General features: G+C 38.9%; 1 protein-coding gene across 1 annotated transcript in view; it reads left to right on the forward strand.

Moving 5' to 3' along the window:
* Positions 1-6890: 6890 nt before the first annotated feature.
* The window catches only part of LOC139732019 (uncharacterized), a 56536-nt gene continuing 48469 nt past the window's right edge, over positions 6891-14957 (forward strand). The window contains exon 1 of the mRNA XM_071642898.1: positions 6891-8240. Coding sequence (XP_071498999.1) covers positions 7420-8240 — 821 coding nt within the window. The 5' untranslated portion in view covers positions 6891-7419. The remainder of the gene's footprint in view (positions 8241-14957) is intronic.

The raw sequence follows: 14957 nt of genomic DNA on the forward strand, positions 1-14957 counted from the left end.
ATTTGTGAGGAGATATATTTTGTGGGGGAGGGAACTCATGTTGGTTATCATATTTCTGGCACATCTCTTCTCTTTCAATCTAATACCTTAGTATTCGTAAAGCTAGTTATTCCTGTTTGTTTGATTTTTTTTTAGTAGGCCTACTTGAGAATCGGAAGACATCTTCAACGCACAAAAATTAGTAATAGTCGGGGGGGGGGTTACGTGTCCTAGACGATGTTTTATAGGTGCCTGCAGTATATTCACTATTTGCATTGGCATTCAAATGGTTATCTCCCCCGTTTACATCGTACGAAATATAATGAACGGTTTCCTCGATTGCTTTCTGTGGACTCACTACCACGCAAAATGATTTGTTTCTTTTACTTCAAACAGGGAATTATTCGCAGAATGACAATAGCAGTGGTGCAATGATATACGACGAGTCTCGCAGCGTCAATAACAGCTCTCCGTGGCAGAAATTAGGATTAGATAGATAATGCTCATCTCGCATTGAAAACCGCCTCACATTATATAGACCTACAGTGTTTATACATGTATCTAACCTTGTTACAGTCTACAGTAAGTTTTGAGACACCAATCACTGTATACAGCCATGAAAGGGATAAAAGTAATGAAGTTTTGGGATGCACTTGAAAAAATGAACATGATTAGGTCTCTTCATATCTTTTACATGTCAGATGAGCATGCTTGACGTAGGCCTATTCAGTACGTTATCATGAAAAAGAAAAGGCATATTTGGTTACCATCGTTACGCTGCATCAACATACCTTCTCCATTCTCCCGAGAGAGAAGAGGGGGGAGGGGGTGCCACATCCGAAACAACCCGCCCTATTTCTCCCCCCCCCCCCCCGCCTCTCCTGCATGCGAAAGTGGAATACGTATAAGTAATCTTGGTTTGTAACCGTGACCACGTGACCTCCATTACCCTCCTGATTTAAGACTTGTCATATTCGCCAAGCGGTCTGACGACTAACACCTGGCTGGGCGTTAAAGGCATCGCATCTACGTATGTACACGTCCACGACACGCAACCAAACGTTCAGTCGTCAAGATGTTCAGATGTGGCGTTCCTCGTTGCTTACCTTGGATCGGAATATGTGTGTGTATTTATATGTAATGTAGGACTTGCGTGCAGTATACTGAGTATTGTTCATAAAACCTATGGACACAGCTAAAGGTTTTTATTTCCTTTCTTCTACCTCTGGTTCTTTATCTTTTTTTCTCTTTCTTTTTTGAGGGGGGACAAAAATATAGACATATATCATGATATGTATAAAAATGATGCTGAGTGTAGACATGACAGTTTTCTCTTCTAACAGAAGCCAGGTCTGTTATTCATAGAGAATGACGGTCTATTTTGATGATTATCCTAAGTGTGCGTACTATCGGATTCAGTGTAATATTGACGGGTTTAGCTGCGGGGAATACATAGGTTGATGCATTTATTATTGTTACTTTTCAAGGGGACGCGTTTTAAACAGGTATTGCTCATGATCAACATCTGGAAATTTGAGTAAATTTTCATTCGAGGACAAACTCCGTTTTATTTCAGTGTTTCAAGCGTATGGGTAATATCATTCAGCACGATTGACTTCATCTCGCTGTTCATCGTATTCCACTGCTACTCTCCAGCGTCTTTTCCGGGTCACAACCCAAAATTCTTTCCAGGAGTGGTTTCATGTGGGTAACCACACCCGGATTCCGCCAGAGTCCAAAATTGTCCTTTAACCGTCGCAAACTTGACGTTGTGGGGAAAGTTTAGCCGGTGTCGCGTTTCAGGATTCAATTACGCTCAGCCAATTTGCGATAATCGGGCTAATAATCGCGATATTAGCTAGCGAGACGCTCAGGGCTCAAGTGTGCTCGGGTTTTAGCGGGATTGATATTAAGTTCTCATGCTATAGGTAAGAATATAGCATCATTCTCCATCAAAATTGAGCTGTTCTACCGATCGACCTGCTTGCATTGCGATGCCATGTCCCTTGTTACGGTAATACCATGCAAAGTGTAAGACATACTTTCATACAGCGAGAAACTTGAATCTGGCATTTATGTCGGCACATAGGATTTTTTTTCGGGGGAGGGGGGGGGGGGGGGGAGGGGGACTCGCGGGAGAGTATACCGCGACCGAGCAGGGGGAGGGTGTGGGCCACACGACGGAGCTTGTGCAAAATGCAAATTCAACAATCTGGTGCACACACATATGTTGAAAAATTCAATCGAAAACAGCAAGACGATACGTTGCACATTTATTTAAATGGTTAAAAAAAAGATCAAAAGCAAACTAAATTCTTCATTGCTGCGTGATTTTCTCATAATATGCACCAAATTATTTGAAAATCTGATATCTAAGAGCAGTCGAGAGTAGGTGAGGGTATGACGGGGTACATGTGTCTACCCTCCCACATGAGGGAGCTTTTACATTTTTAGAAGAGAGATTCAACGCTTTGGTGCACACTTCGGGTGCAATACTGTGAAGGTTTTTAACGTAAAAAGTAAGATGATGGTACGTCGGTTATTTATTCAAATTCCAATATATATATATATATATATATATATATATATATATATACTGTTGCGTTATTTGGTCATTATACTGATCAAATTATTTTAGCCCTCCAGCTCTGCATTACCGGCCATGAGGAGAGATATATCTTTAAACGTAAAAATCAATTTAGTTCAAGCGGACCCCTCCTCCCCCGTCCTCCCCCCCCCCCCCCCCCAGCATTAACATCGTTTGTGAAGGTAGAAACTCCAGAATACAAAATCGGAGGTCACGTGTACCTTGTGCCCTACCTTGCAGATATTATTTGTGACTTTCTTATATATCATGCATGATTGTCTTATTGGTGATACTGTGTAAGAATGGCATTGGAAAATGTCGTTCTTTTTCCAGATCAAATACACCTTTCACAATCGACTTTCTATCTTGGCTTCTATTTAATCACTTCCTTCCTGTTAAATGATATGATGAAGAATTTATTTAATGGCTTGTATTTTTATGGACTTATAGGTTACATGCTTCACATTTGATTGAAATGTATACGTTTTGTCTCATACAGACCACACGATGCTCGATGTAGCATAAGATAAAATGCCATCAGTTTCCAATCATCTATAGAAAGCGAAATGAAACTTCAAGACTTGACTCAAGATGTGTTAATGATAAAACACGTTCTGGCCAATGACTCAATCACAATAAAATCTGCATAGATCATGGGGCGCAGTACAGGTCTGGGATTTTAATCTTTCAAGCTATCAGAAAGTGTGAAACGGATTGCTTATTTTGTGTGGATTTTTTTACACTTTTTACGACACATAAGCATGGAAAAACTTTTGTTGACGGGACAGAAAAAAGGACAATTAAGAGGTTTTTAGTAGTTACAGTTCGTCCGGGGTTTTGTTAGTATACACATATTTGTTTTTGTTGTGTTGTGTTTTTGTTTATTGTTTATTGTTTTTGTGTTTTTTAGTGTGTTCTGTTGCTGTTGTTGTTGATGATGTTGTTGTTGTTTGTTTGTTGTTTTTTTTTTCAATTTTCGGATCAACGAAACTTCGGAATAACGAACCTTCGGAAAAACGCCACAATTGTTCGGATTAACGAGCACTTTTTCATTTTTAGTATTGTACAAGACGATTGCCCTAGTCCCATAAACCATTATCTGCGCTGTTAATATAATCATGAGGATTTTGTAATCTCATAATTACTAGTCCACGCAATTAAGAGCATACACTGTAATGGTTAGAAAATTCGCCCAATTATACTAGTTTCTTTTCTGGCAATAACACATAGTACCAAAATTGTGTGGTACTATTATTACTATTATCATTATTATTATTATTATTATCATTATTATTATTATCATTATTATTATTATTATAATTATCATCATCATTATTATTATTATCATTATTATTAACAGGACAAAGCAAGAGAAAGAAAATTATAGCTGTGATGCCATATTGAATAGGTAGATAGCTACATTCAATGATTGACTTACAATCAAAAGAAACTCTAGTCAAGAGTCAGTCCTGACAGAAATCTAGTAAACTTTACGGGCTGAAAAATATTGGTTGTCTCGACGATCGTTGTTCATGCCATTAAATCATCTGATTTTGTCTGATGTCCCTGAAATAGTGTTTTTGAAAGGAAAACTTTTTTTTGTATTTTATGTTTACTTTTGTATTACTTTATTACTTCCATATCTCCATTATAGCATACTGCCCTGGGGGAATTGTTCCAAAATAAAATACGCATGGAGTCTATTTTCAGAATACAAAAGCGAGCTGTAAGGATTATCAATTGCACAAATCATCTAGCACCAATAAGCCCACTTTTCAAAAGTAATAACCTATTAAATGACAAGTTCACCTTCCTAGACATGTGGGTTGAGTGAATGCAGCAACATTAGTAGAACACATCCGTGAGAGTTTGAGGAAAATCGGACAATCCGTTCAAAAGTTATGAATTTTTGAAGCTTCTGCTCAGTCACGGCTGGATGAGAAGACTACTATAGCTTGTGATGTCACATGTGTACAACGATATAAAGAAAGAATAAATAAAATTCAACATATTTCCATTTTTCTCGCATAACAAAAGAACACTCGACTTCTCTCTTTCAGAAGGCAGGAGGAATAATATTACCCTTAATATATGTCAGTAACAAGTCGAAGAAATGTGCACTTTATTCAAAGAGTAACGTTTTGTGAAATTCTCTTTTTATTTTCCTTATATTGTTGTACGCATGTGACATCACACACTGTAGTAGTCTTCTCATCCAGCAGTGACTGCGCAGATACTTATACTTATACTCTTACTGAGTCGTTCATGTCAAGGCTATTCCTGAATTCATGAATCATTATGTATCATGTGCATGTTGCACATTCCTGTAGTTACGTAATTATGTTACTCGGGTGACGAGGAATCTTGTATAAGCGTATGACAGGTGGCTATCTCGTTATGTTCTGATGTATTTTATTTGTTTTTCTTGCTCTTTTTGCTCTCTTTTCCTTTACGTCCCTTTCCTTCCTTTCATAGTTTTCCTTACTCGGTTGTTTGTTTAACAAGATCAACATTTTCATCAAGGGACCTATACATTAAAAGCTCTGCTTTTTACTAGGTCCCCACATTTCATTTTGCAAAATTGTCTTCTCTTTTCTTCTTTTCAATTACGACGGTATGTCTAGTCTTATGTTCAATCGATTGTATCATGTTATTTGTGTTTGAGATGTGGAACAATAAAATCAAATCAAATCAAATCAAAAGTAGTACCTTCCACACATACCTCATTTATCAATGCTACAAAACGAATAGATTATACACGCATCACTTATTCTGCATTGTCAATCATTGTCCATCGTCCTATGATAGAGCCGAAATTTCATCGCTTGAACACGTTATTGCACAACATACTTTACTTGAATCCCACTCGCTGTTCATTACACTATCACTTATCATAAACCCCCGCACTGAAATCGGCCTGACATAACGTGAGTTTTAAACCCTGCCAGATAACATCAAGAAGTTTACAACTTTTTTTTTGTCAAAACACAAATACGTAAAAAAAAAAAAAAAAACTATCTGCTGTACTTTATCTACCCAGCCAGCATCAGTGTCTTACCGTAAGTTTTTCGGTCACTTCTCAACTATGACTATGTAGCATTGATTTGTTACATGTATGCCTTTTATCCTACGATTTTCAAAAGGTGATTATCGTATATAGGGCCTATGATATCATATCGCAGCCATAAAGGTGCCAACTCTTCACCAAACATGTGCATGTTTGGTGATTGCACTGTCTAGCACTACCACACATCCATTCTCACATATTTTCGATTAACCATACGGCACCCAAACATTGGCATGCTCAAACACGTAAATTATCATTGCACGTTTTTACTTTTCCTTCAGGTTCAAATCAAATATGACTTCCAATATCACTTTTCCCTCCTTTATGCAGATAGTGCAACCCTGTAATTGTATTAGTGATTACGTTTCTTTGGGTCGCCATCAAAGGAGAGCCCTGGTCATAATGGCGGTCTCCTGCATGTCCTGTTTTCTTTGTTTGCAATTTTTCTACTCTATTAACATGTTAGTGTATAAGAGACAATGGTCACCGTATGGTGTAAACGGAATTGACTACGTATTTCTGTATCAAAGTATCTAAGAATATCTGAAATAAATAATTGAAAATGAATATCTAAAAATAGCTAAAATTTGGGGTCTTTTGTACTATATTAACATATTTTATATGTATATGTTACTCCTAGTTGTAAAAATAATAATACAGAAATGAAAACCAAACCAAATTAGACAACCCTTAAAATGAATAGATTACACCTGCTGCTTTTCATGCATGTTCATTCCCTGTGGACTTTAGAAAGTGGGTATGCACTTGATTCCAGGAAGGAACGTGTTAATTTTCTTTCAGCTCAAATTTAGGTCCGTAACATAAGTAAAGAGACACGTTGATACCCAGACAATGCCATTACTCTTTATTGTTTAGAATTATTGCAAGCTAAACATTATAGGATCTGTATTTGTGTTTGTTCAGTGCTCAATGTGTTTATCATCGTCAACAACGGAGTACGATTGCGAGTCATTCTTAGTGCTAATGGGTGGGTAAAAAGTCCATCGTATAGTGACTTGCTTTGTGAGGGCGGTCGTTCCGTATGAGTGACATGCATCTGGAGGCCAGATAATTGCATGTGATTGGACGACGATGGCAGTCGCTGAAATTCAACGTGGGCTTTTTAATGAAACATCAAACAGGATCGGCTAGTTCCGGGAGACGCAACGGTTTGTGTATTTTGGGAAATCCCCAAGTATCGTTCGTTTAATCAACACTGTGCGATAACTGACTGGTGAAGTGCCTGGAACTCTGGTGTTTGTATGGGCGGGGAAGAGGATGCGATGAACTCTTTCATAAGAGGAACCAGAGACAAGTGTCTGCAGTTATTCATCCTTTTATCATCGATATAATACGATCTTCCTCGCGATGGGTTTGTGTTTCCTTCTAGATAAAAACGCCAGGAACCGCGATATTGTTTACTGGTGAAAGTAAAGACGCGCGCGAGAGAAAAGGGAGAGGGCAAAGGAGGGGAGGTAGAGACGAGAGTAGGGGTACAGCACCGCGTAACCCATGACAACCGGCTGCTCTCACCAATCATACCTAGTGGCGGCCATCTTTGTGTGTCAGCGGGTAGCCATCGCTCCCTCGGCTGGCCTCGGGGTAGTCGGATGACGTCGCCTGTTCACTGTATAGGCTGCTGTAGTCAACTCGCTAATCTGAGAAGCTGGTATCTTGACCTGCCCACTGAGGAGGGACCACACGTCCCAGCTTTGTGTGTGTGTCAATGTAGGCGTGCAACCCTATCCCCACCCTTCACCGATTGCGACTCGGTTCTCTCTTCGTCATGGAAGCAAGCACACCACTTGAAGCGGTCGGATCGGAATTAGACACGGCCATGAGCGTACCGGAGTCGGATATCAACCTCAACCCAGCCGCCAGTACTTCCAGCACCACGGAGTCGAGCTCCGGGATAGCATTACCCGTGCCCACGAGCTTGCTGCTGAATGTGGACGGCGCGACATGCTGCAAAAGTAAGGGGGCGGGAAGCGGCCAACATTCGAACATCCAGCAAGGAGTGATAACTGGTAACAGTGCGGGTGGCGGCAGTGGTGGGCCTGGTATCCTATCTTTTTCCGCTCAACAAGTCGTGTGCGTGTGCGAGGCGCTGCGACAGGAGGGTAACATAGACCGACTTGCTCGATTTCTCTGGACACTCCCGGCAGATGAAACACTGCAAAATGACGAGACAGTATTGCGAGCGCGCGCCGCAGTGGCATACCACCAGTGCCACTACAAAGATCTTTACACTCTCCTCCAAAACCACAGCTTCAACCCCGCTTTCCACACCGAACTCCAGGACTTATGGTACCAGGCGCACTACAAGGAGTCCGAAAAACTCCGTGGAAGAGCGCTGGGGGCCGTCGACAAGTACCGAATCAGGCGGAAACACCCCCTCCCTCGAACCATCTGGGACGGGGAGGAGATGGCGTACTGCTTCAAGGAGAAATCCCGCAACATGCTGAAGGACTGCTACAAGCAGAACCGCTACCCCACCCCAGACGAAAAGCGGAATTTGGCCAAGATGACGGGCCTCACCATGACGCAAATCAGCAACTGGTTCAAGAATCGACGCCAGCGTGACAAATTGCCCATGTCGATCAAAGGGTGAGTAGAATGCAGAAGAAATAGGTCATAAACCCAATTAATCCTTCAACCTATATTGTAAACAACAACAACAACAACAAAAAACAAGCAAACAAACACATAAAACAAAAATAGAGCAAAATCCAAACAGGTTACAATTCAGCGTCATTTGTACATCTTTCTCTCACTTTCGAGCAATGCGAGCAATAAACTTTAAATACACATCAACCCCGCTAAATCAAGAGCTGTCACTTTCTCTCTCTCTCTCTCTCTCTCTCTCTTTCTCTTTCTTTTTTTTTAAAGAAAACCACAAGAAGTGGTGACGTTCTCTTGATCAGTGTTGATGTCAGTTTATTCTCTCTGATACGAAATGATCACTTCACATTTTCTTTCTATTGTAGGCAATGTATCAAGAGGGTAAACCTTTGTTCAATCATGGATTGAATGAGGTACATTTCAGTTAATATTGTAGGCTGAAATGAGTCTATCTCTTCTCGAGACATCTGCAACTAGTTTCACTTCAAAAAAGACATGGAAACAATGCCCACTGACATGACTAATGGCCATGCTGATCAAAGTTCAGAACTGGTTTTACATGGACGTCATGTCTTTTATAGGGGTATAAGTTTTTTTGAAATATTAATGTGATTCAAAATGTGTCGATATGTAACATTGCCTTGTCATCATTGGTTATGGCATTGTTTTTCCCCATGTAGCCATGGCAACATGATCAGAAAGGTCATTGTGAAACTAAAAAAGATTATTTCACAATCTCTGTATCTCTGGATGACATTGAATTCTTATTAACGTTTGAGTGTTTGCATCTTGAACTACATTACTTGTAATATACAGGAGAATAGAAGGCTCTATATAGCTCAGTGTTGAGATAATTACACGTAGGGGCCTACTAAGAAATTACGGAAATATACACGGTTTGTTATTGCAATAATGTCAAACCGATACTGGTGTACAGACTCAGCGTCCACTAAGAAAATTGTAAACGCTTTATAATTATATTCCATTTTGAACAACGTGGTTTTTGTTGTACAGATTTATAAACACAAGTACTGAAATAAGAAAGAAAGAAATTGAAAATGATAAAATTAAATGCATTTGCAATACAAGTTTCGAAACAACTGAAACTGTGAAGGTCTCCGGCAAACTTTCTAAGAGTGACTATTGTTGAAACGTGAAGTTCTTCTTTAAGATTTCACCTCTTGCTATTGTCACAGTTTCTTTGAAGTCCGGTAGTTTCGTGTTCAGGGGGCATTTCATCATGCGTTTTGTCAGATTTTATTTTTCTCTGATAAACTGTTATAAGCCAGAGAAATCCTTGCATCTGATTGGCTGACAGCAAATTTATCCAAAAAAAAAACAACAACAACAACAACACAGCCGACAAAACGCTTCATAAAATGCCCTCAGGAGTGCGTTTGAAGTTTAATATCCACCAGTACGGCATGTGGTTGACGAACTCACTGCAAAAATAATGCATCTCCTCAAGAAATAAATAGGTGTTGCCAACCATGAGAAAGTATCGAACCGCTGATGTTCGCAGAATTTCATAACTTGAAAAAGGATGTTGATTGCGCGCCGCTTTATTTGTGATTATGCATGCTGATAGGATATCGCTTCCTCGAAACCTAAAGAATTCCAAGCCAGGTTTCTATGTGACATGAAATTAAAATGGAAACGGTACAGAAGCCTGCATGTGGATTGTGAGCCAGACTATAAAGATATCCACCAATAGTAATTATGATCAGTTGCGAAATTGAACATAAAAGATCAACCAGAAACATCCGCTTAGTGCCCCCACCATACTACAATAGAACCCTATAGCACAATAACAATAGGAATTTCTGATGTAAGGAGAGTAGATGGTGCTTCATTATTCTTAAAAACAAAACAAAAAAACAAACAAAATGATGATAATGATAATCATCATTAATACACCAGGAATATTTTTTAATGATAACAACAAAAGACTTCTCAAATTGTTTTTTTTTTCCTGCTAAAAACTACATTACCTTTTTCTGTAGACTATACCCATCATGGCTGCTGGAACTACAATGTACAATCAAAACTAACTGTTTCCAACCCCTCCCCCCCCCCCCCCCATAGGTTGTACGTAACGTAATTCGGATGGCAAAATAGCATGCAGAGGTGCCCACAGATCATTAGATTAATGGACTCTGGCTATAGATATTTTTGATTGTGAAAAGAACGTCATTAATGTAATTTTTTTTTTTTTTTTTTGGGGGGGGGGGGGCAATTTCATGTGTAAGCTGAGGTGAAGACATTGATTTCGAAATACCGTTATGGTCTCAATGAGTACAACTTGTCTCGTGACCATTGATTTCGATTATGCTTTTCAGATACAATGTACGTACCCTCTGCATTTAATAACAAAAGCAAAGCTAAGTGTGCGTTGATATCCCTCTTCTGTGGTAGCAAACGTCAAGTCAACTCCCGGAGTCATCTTGCTAGTTATTAACAATGATGTTCTTTTCATCACACTTTTGATATACAATCTAGCCTAGTTAGATTTACTTTTGATTGTTGCAAGGTCCCCATTACGCATGGCCAGATGCCTGGGCAAGGGTTATTTCCGTATACATGTATATGCCTATTTCCTCCGCATCTCGTAATTAATGGCATATCAATGTTATGATATTTATGGATCCACACAATGTTCCATTGCAACCTGGTTGTATACTGTATGTCAATAGAATGGATAGAAGTCATCTTCAGATACAGTCCTTCAAATCAGGCACGAATTCGACGATTAATCACTCAGTCTTTATGGTTGATGAATTGGTACTTGACGTATAATTAGGGCACTAGATGACGGTACGACATGGATGAAACAGTATTGTAGAAACCACCGAAAGTTTTCATGAGATCCCAAAGGTCATTGCAGGTCGTACCTGTGTGTATAATGTGTCGACATGAATTGCTTGTATCGTATACGCCTACTTGAGTAGCTTGAAGAGAAGGTCAGTGTACGGAAGATGGTTGCTACGATTTTCCAGCTAAACTGGGACAAACTGCAGGGTACCACACCGACCGGCATTCATGTTGAGTGTAGGCGGATGCCAACCAGACACGGGAAACAGGGCAATGATGGAGGCAGTGGATGGGGGAAGACACGGCGGGTAAATCTAGCATACGTGCGCCTCCGCGGGAGGAAAGAAAAGACATGGACGTGGCATGCCACACCGCTGCGTAATAAATTGAAAAGTATTCGTGCCGTCAGATTTACAATTCTGTCTCAGTTTGAGAAGAGAATTCAAAGCATTGACCGTCCATAACGTAATGGTCGAAAAGACTGACTTTTTTTTTAGCTCCAAGTAGGCCTGTTCCTATTATAGCGTCCATGCAGTCTAACAAGACCTGATCATTGCGCCCTATCCTTATATGGGCAGATTGTACTTGTGAAGAAGCAAAGCGCCTTAATGTGTAAATACATGTAGAATGATTAATCAAGAGAAGAGTGAAAAAAATGTGCGACAATTACGAATGATAACTGGCAAGTTGTAGTACGTTTGAATTTTAGACTATGACCATGTTGCTTGAGGCGACAGGTGCATTTTGAAATAGCACTCATTGGGCAACTCTGACGCCATTTTGCAATAACTTTAAAGGGTGTATACAGTTCTGGTCGAGGTGAAGATTTAGCTTTTAACGTTTTGTGAGATATTCAGAAACCACTCTATGAGATGTCAAAGAGCATGCAGTTCTAAGGGGTATCAAAAGTTTATTCGATGAAAATCGGTTTCGAAATGGCTGAGATGTCCAAAAACAAAGTGAAACAAAGAGATACTAATAAAGTTGGGGCATGTCGCCTTTTATTATTAGCACTTTTTTTGGATATCTCAGCCATTTGAAAACCAATTTTCATCAAATCAATGTTGAATCCTTCTTAGAATTACATGCTCTTGCATATATCATAAGAGGCTTTTCATTATCTCACTTAGGAATGTTCAAAACATGAATCCCTACCTCAACCAGTACTGTACAGTCCCTTTAAACTGATTTTACAGAGCAGTTAAAAGGACAAGACCACCTTCATAGACATGTGAATTGAGTGAATGTAGCAATATTAGAAGAACACAAAAGTATTTTGAAGTTTCTGCTCAGTCACTGCTGGATGAGGAGACTACTACAGCTTGTGATGTCACATGTGTAGAACGATATAAAGAAAATATGAAGAAAATTCAACATATTTTCACTTTTCTCGCGTAATGAATGAGCACTTGACTTGCATCTTTCATGAGGAAGGGGGAATAATATTAACTTTAACATGTCAGTGACAAGTCGAGGAAATGTGCACCTTTATTCAAAAAATAAAATTTGGGTAAATTTTCTTTATATTTTCCTTATATCGTTCTACGCATGTGACATCAAACACTGTAGTAGTCTTGTCATACAGCAGTGATTGCGTAGAAACTTCAAAATTCATAACTTTTGAACGGATTGTCCGATTTCCCCCAAACTTTCACTTATGTGTTCTACTAATATATTGCAGCATTCACTCAATCCACATGTCTATGAAAGTCGACTTGTCCTTTAAAAGTGGAGTTGTAAGCCTACTTGCTAAACTCACGTGTTAACGTTCAATGCTCTTGCCCGGTTTGTGTCAAGACTTTTCCATATTTATTGGCATGTTCAATTGCGCTTAAAGGGACTGTGCAGTACTGGCTGAGGTGAGGATTCAGCTTGGAATGTTTTGCGAGATATTTAGAAACCACTCTATGATATGTTAAAGAGCAAACAATTCTAACGGGAATCAAAAGTTTATTTGATGAAAATCGGTTTTGAAATGACTGAGATATAAAAAAAAACAAGGAAAAAAGAGATCCTAATAAAAGCCGTGGCCTGTCAATTCTATTAGGATCGCTTTTTTTTATATAAATTATATCTCAGCCACTTCAAGGTCAATTTTCATCAAATAAACGTTGAATCCTTCTTGAAATTACATGCTCTTTCATATTTTATAAGAGGTTTCTCATTATCTCACCAAAAAAAAAAATTAAACTGAATCCTAACCTCAACCAGTACTGTACAGTCCCTTTAAGATCTAAGATCTAAAGATGAATAGATCTGATCATGACCCATGTTATATTCGCAAACTCTGCATACGTATAGGCCTACGTCACAGCTATGATAAACTTGCCAAACAGGTACTACGATCCTTCCCACATATAACACTTACTCGACCTTGTGCACATTCTTAGAAATATTGGGCGTTCAGTACGGAGAGAATGAAACGGAAAGAAGGCGGGCAGTGCTGTAGAAGTCAGAGCAGTTCCAGTAGCAGTCTTTAAAGGAATTGTGGATTCTGTGAATGCACAAATATTGGTAGAACACATTACTGAAGTTAAAGGAAAATCGGACCACCCATTAAAAAATTAGGAATTTAACATTTCATTTGCTATGAAATGAACGTGCACACTCCCTTGACTTGTTGCTGATGTTATCATTCCCCCGGTTTGCGCAGGAAAGAAGTTAAGGTCTCTTTTAGTTTACTATGAGAGAAAATGGGAATAAATATATGACAGAATCTCTTTTTAATGTTCTTTATAACGTCCCGCTACTCTGACTTTGCGACTTGTTGGAGCCTAACGGTCCAGCAGTGACGACTCATGCATCAAATCAAAACCTAATTTCCTCACACTTCACTAAAAGTTTCCAAATAATATTTCTGCATTCTTTGAATCCGCATTACGATATTTTAATTGAATTCCCTTGCAACACTATATCAAAGCAATTAGAAGTAGTATCAGTAATGGCTGACGAAGAAGTATAGGGATTAATTGTAGAGTTTCACAGGAGAGATGACACTTTTAGTGATATTTAAAATATTCTAATGGGAAACCAACTAACCAGTATATTTAGTGATAGTCAAAAGTATAACAGATATTGCTACGACTTAAAGGATGGGTCACGGTACAGCCTTCGCGACATATCCATGAGGTGCGAATATATGCCCTGGATCCTCAAAATCGTGCGTCACCTTTGCATGTGTCGCACGGTTCTTCCGAGGTGGTGATATATTTGAAAAAAAAAAAGAAATATGAAAAAAAAATATCAAGAGAACTCAACATTAATTATTTTAATTTTTCTAACTTAAAAGAGCACTTGACTTTCAGAAGGCAGGGGATATAATATTACCCTTAATTTTATGTCAGTAACAAGTGGAATTAATGTGTACTTTTCATAGAATATTTACTTTTGTGAAAAAATTTATGCATATCGTTGTCCAGTGACGTCATTGGGTTTCGCACTATCAACTACTATGACAACGGTCTGTAGACAGTACACCCGCTAAGAGTAATGCAGGTGTTTTTTTTTAACTTTTCACATACATTATGATTATTTTGATGATTTGGATTTTTGAGGGGGTCTTGTACTCAAGTGGGTAGCACTTTACCCTGTTTACGGATTTGCAATTCAAGGGGGTCAAGAGATAAAAAGACTCAAGGGTTTGTTAAGGATATGGAAACAGTATCAGTTTCGTGTCATCAAGGCTGATGAGAATCGAGCCATTTATGATGAAAAACGAATTCAATCTGCACAAATGAGAGTATTTTGGTGATGATAATTGTGTCACGTATATAACTATCACTATATTCCGTTGATGATTCATAGTGACAATTTGTGTGATTATAGTAATGTTAATTATTTGGATTATATTTATGTGTTGTGAAAGGACAAAGAAGAAAACCGATATTGATA

Source organism: Diadema antillarum, unplaced genomic scaffold, assembly GCF_040938485.1.
Source record: "Diadema antillarum isolate AM-2024a unplaced genomic scaffold, OU_Dant_1.0 scf00000023, whole genome shotgun sequence".
In the NCBI taxonomy this organism is placed as follows: Eukaryota; Metazoa; Echinodermata; class Echinoidea; order Diadematoida; family Diadematidae; genus Diadema; species Diadema antillarum.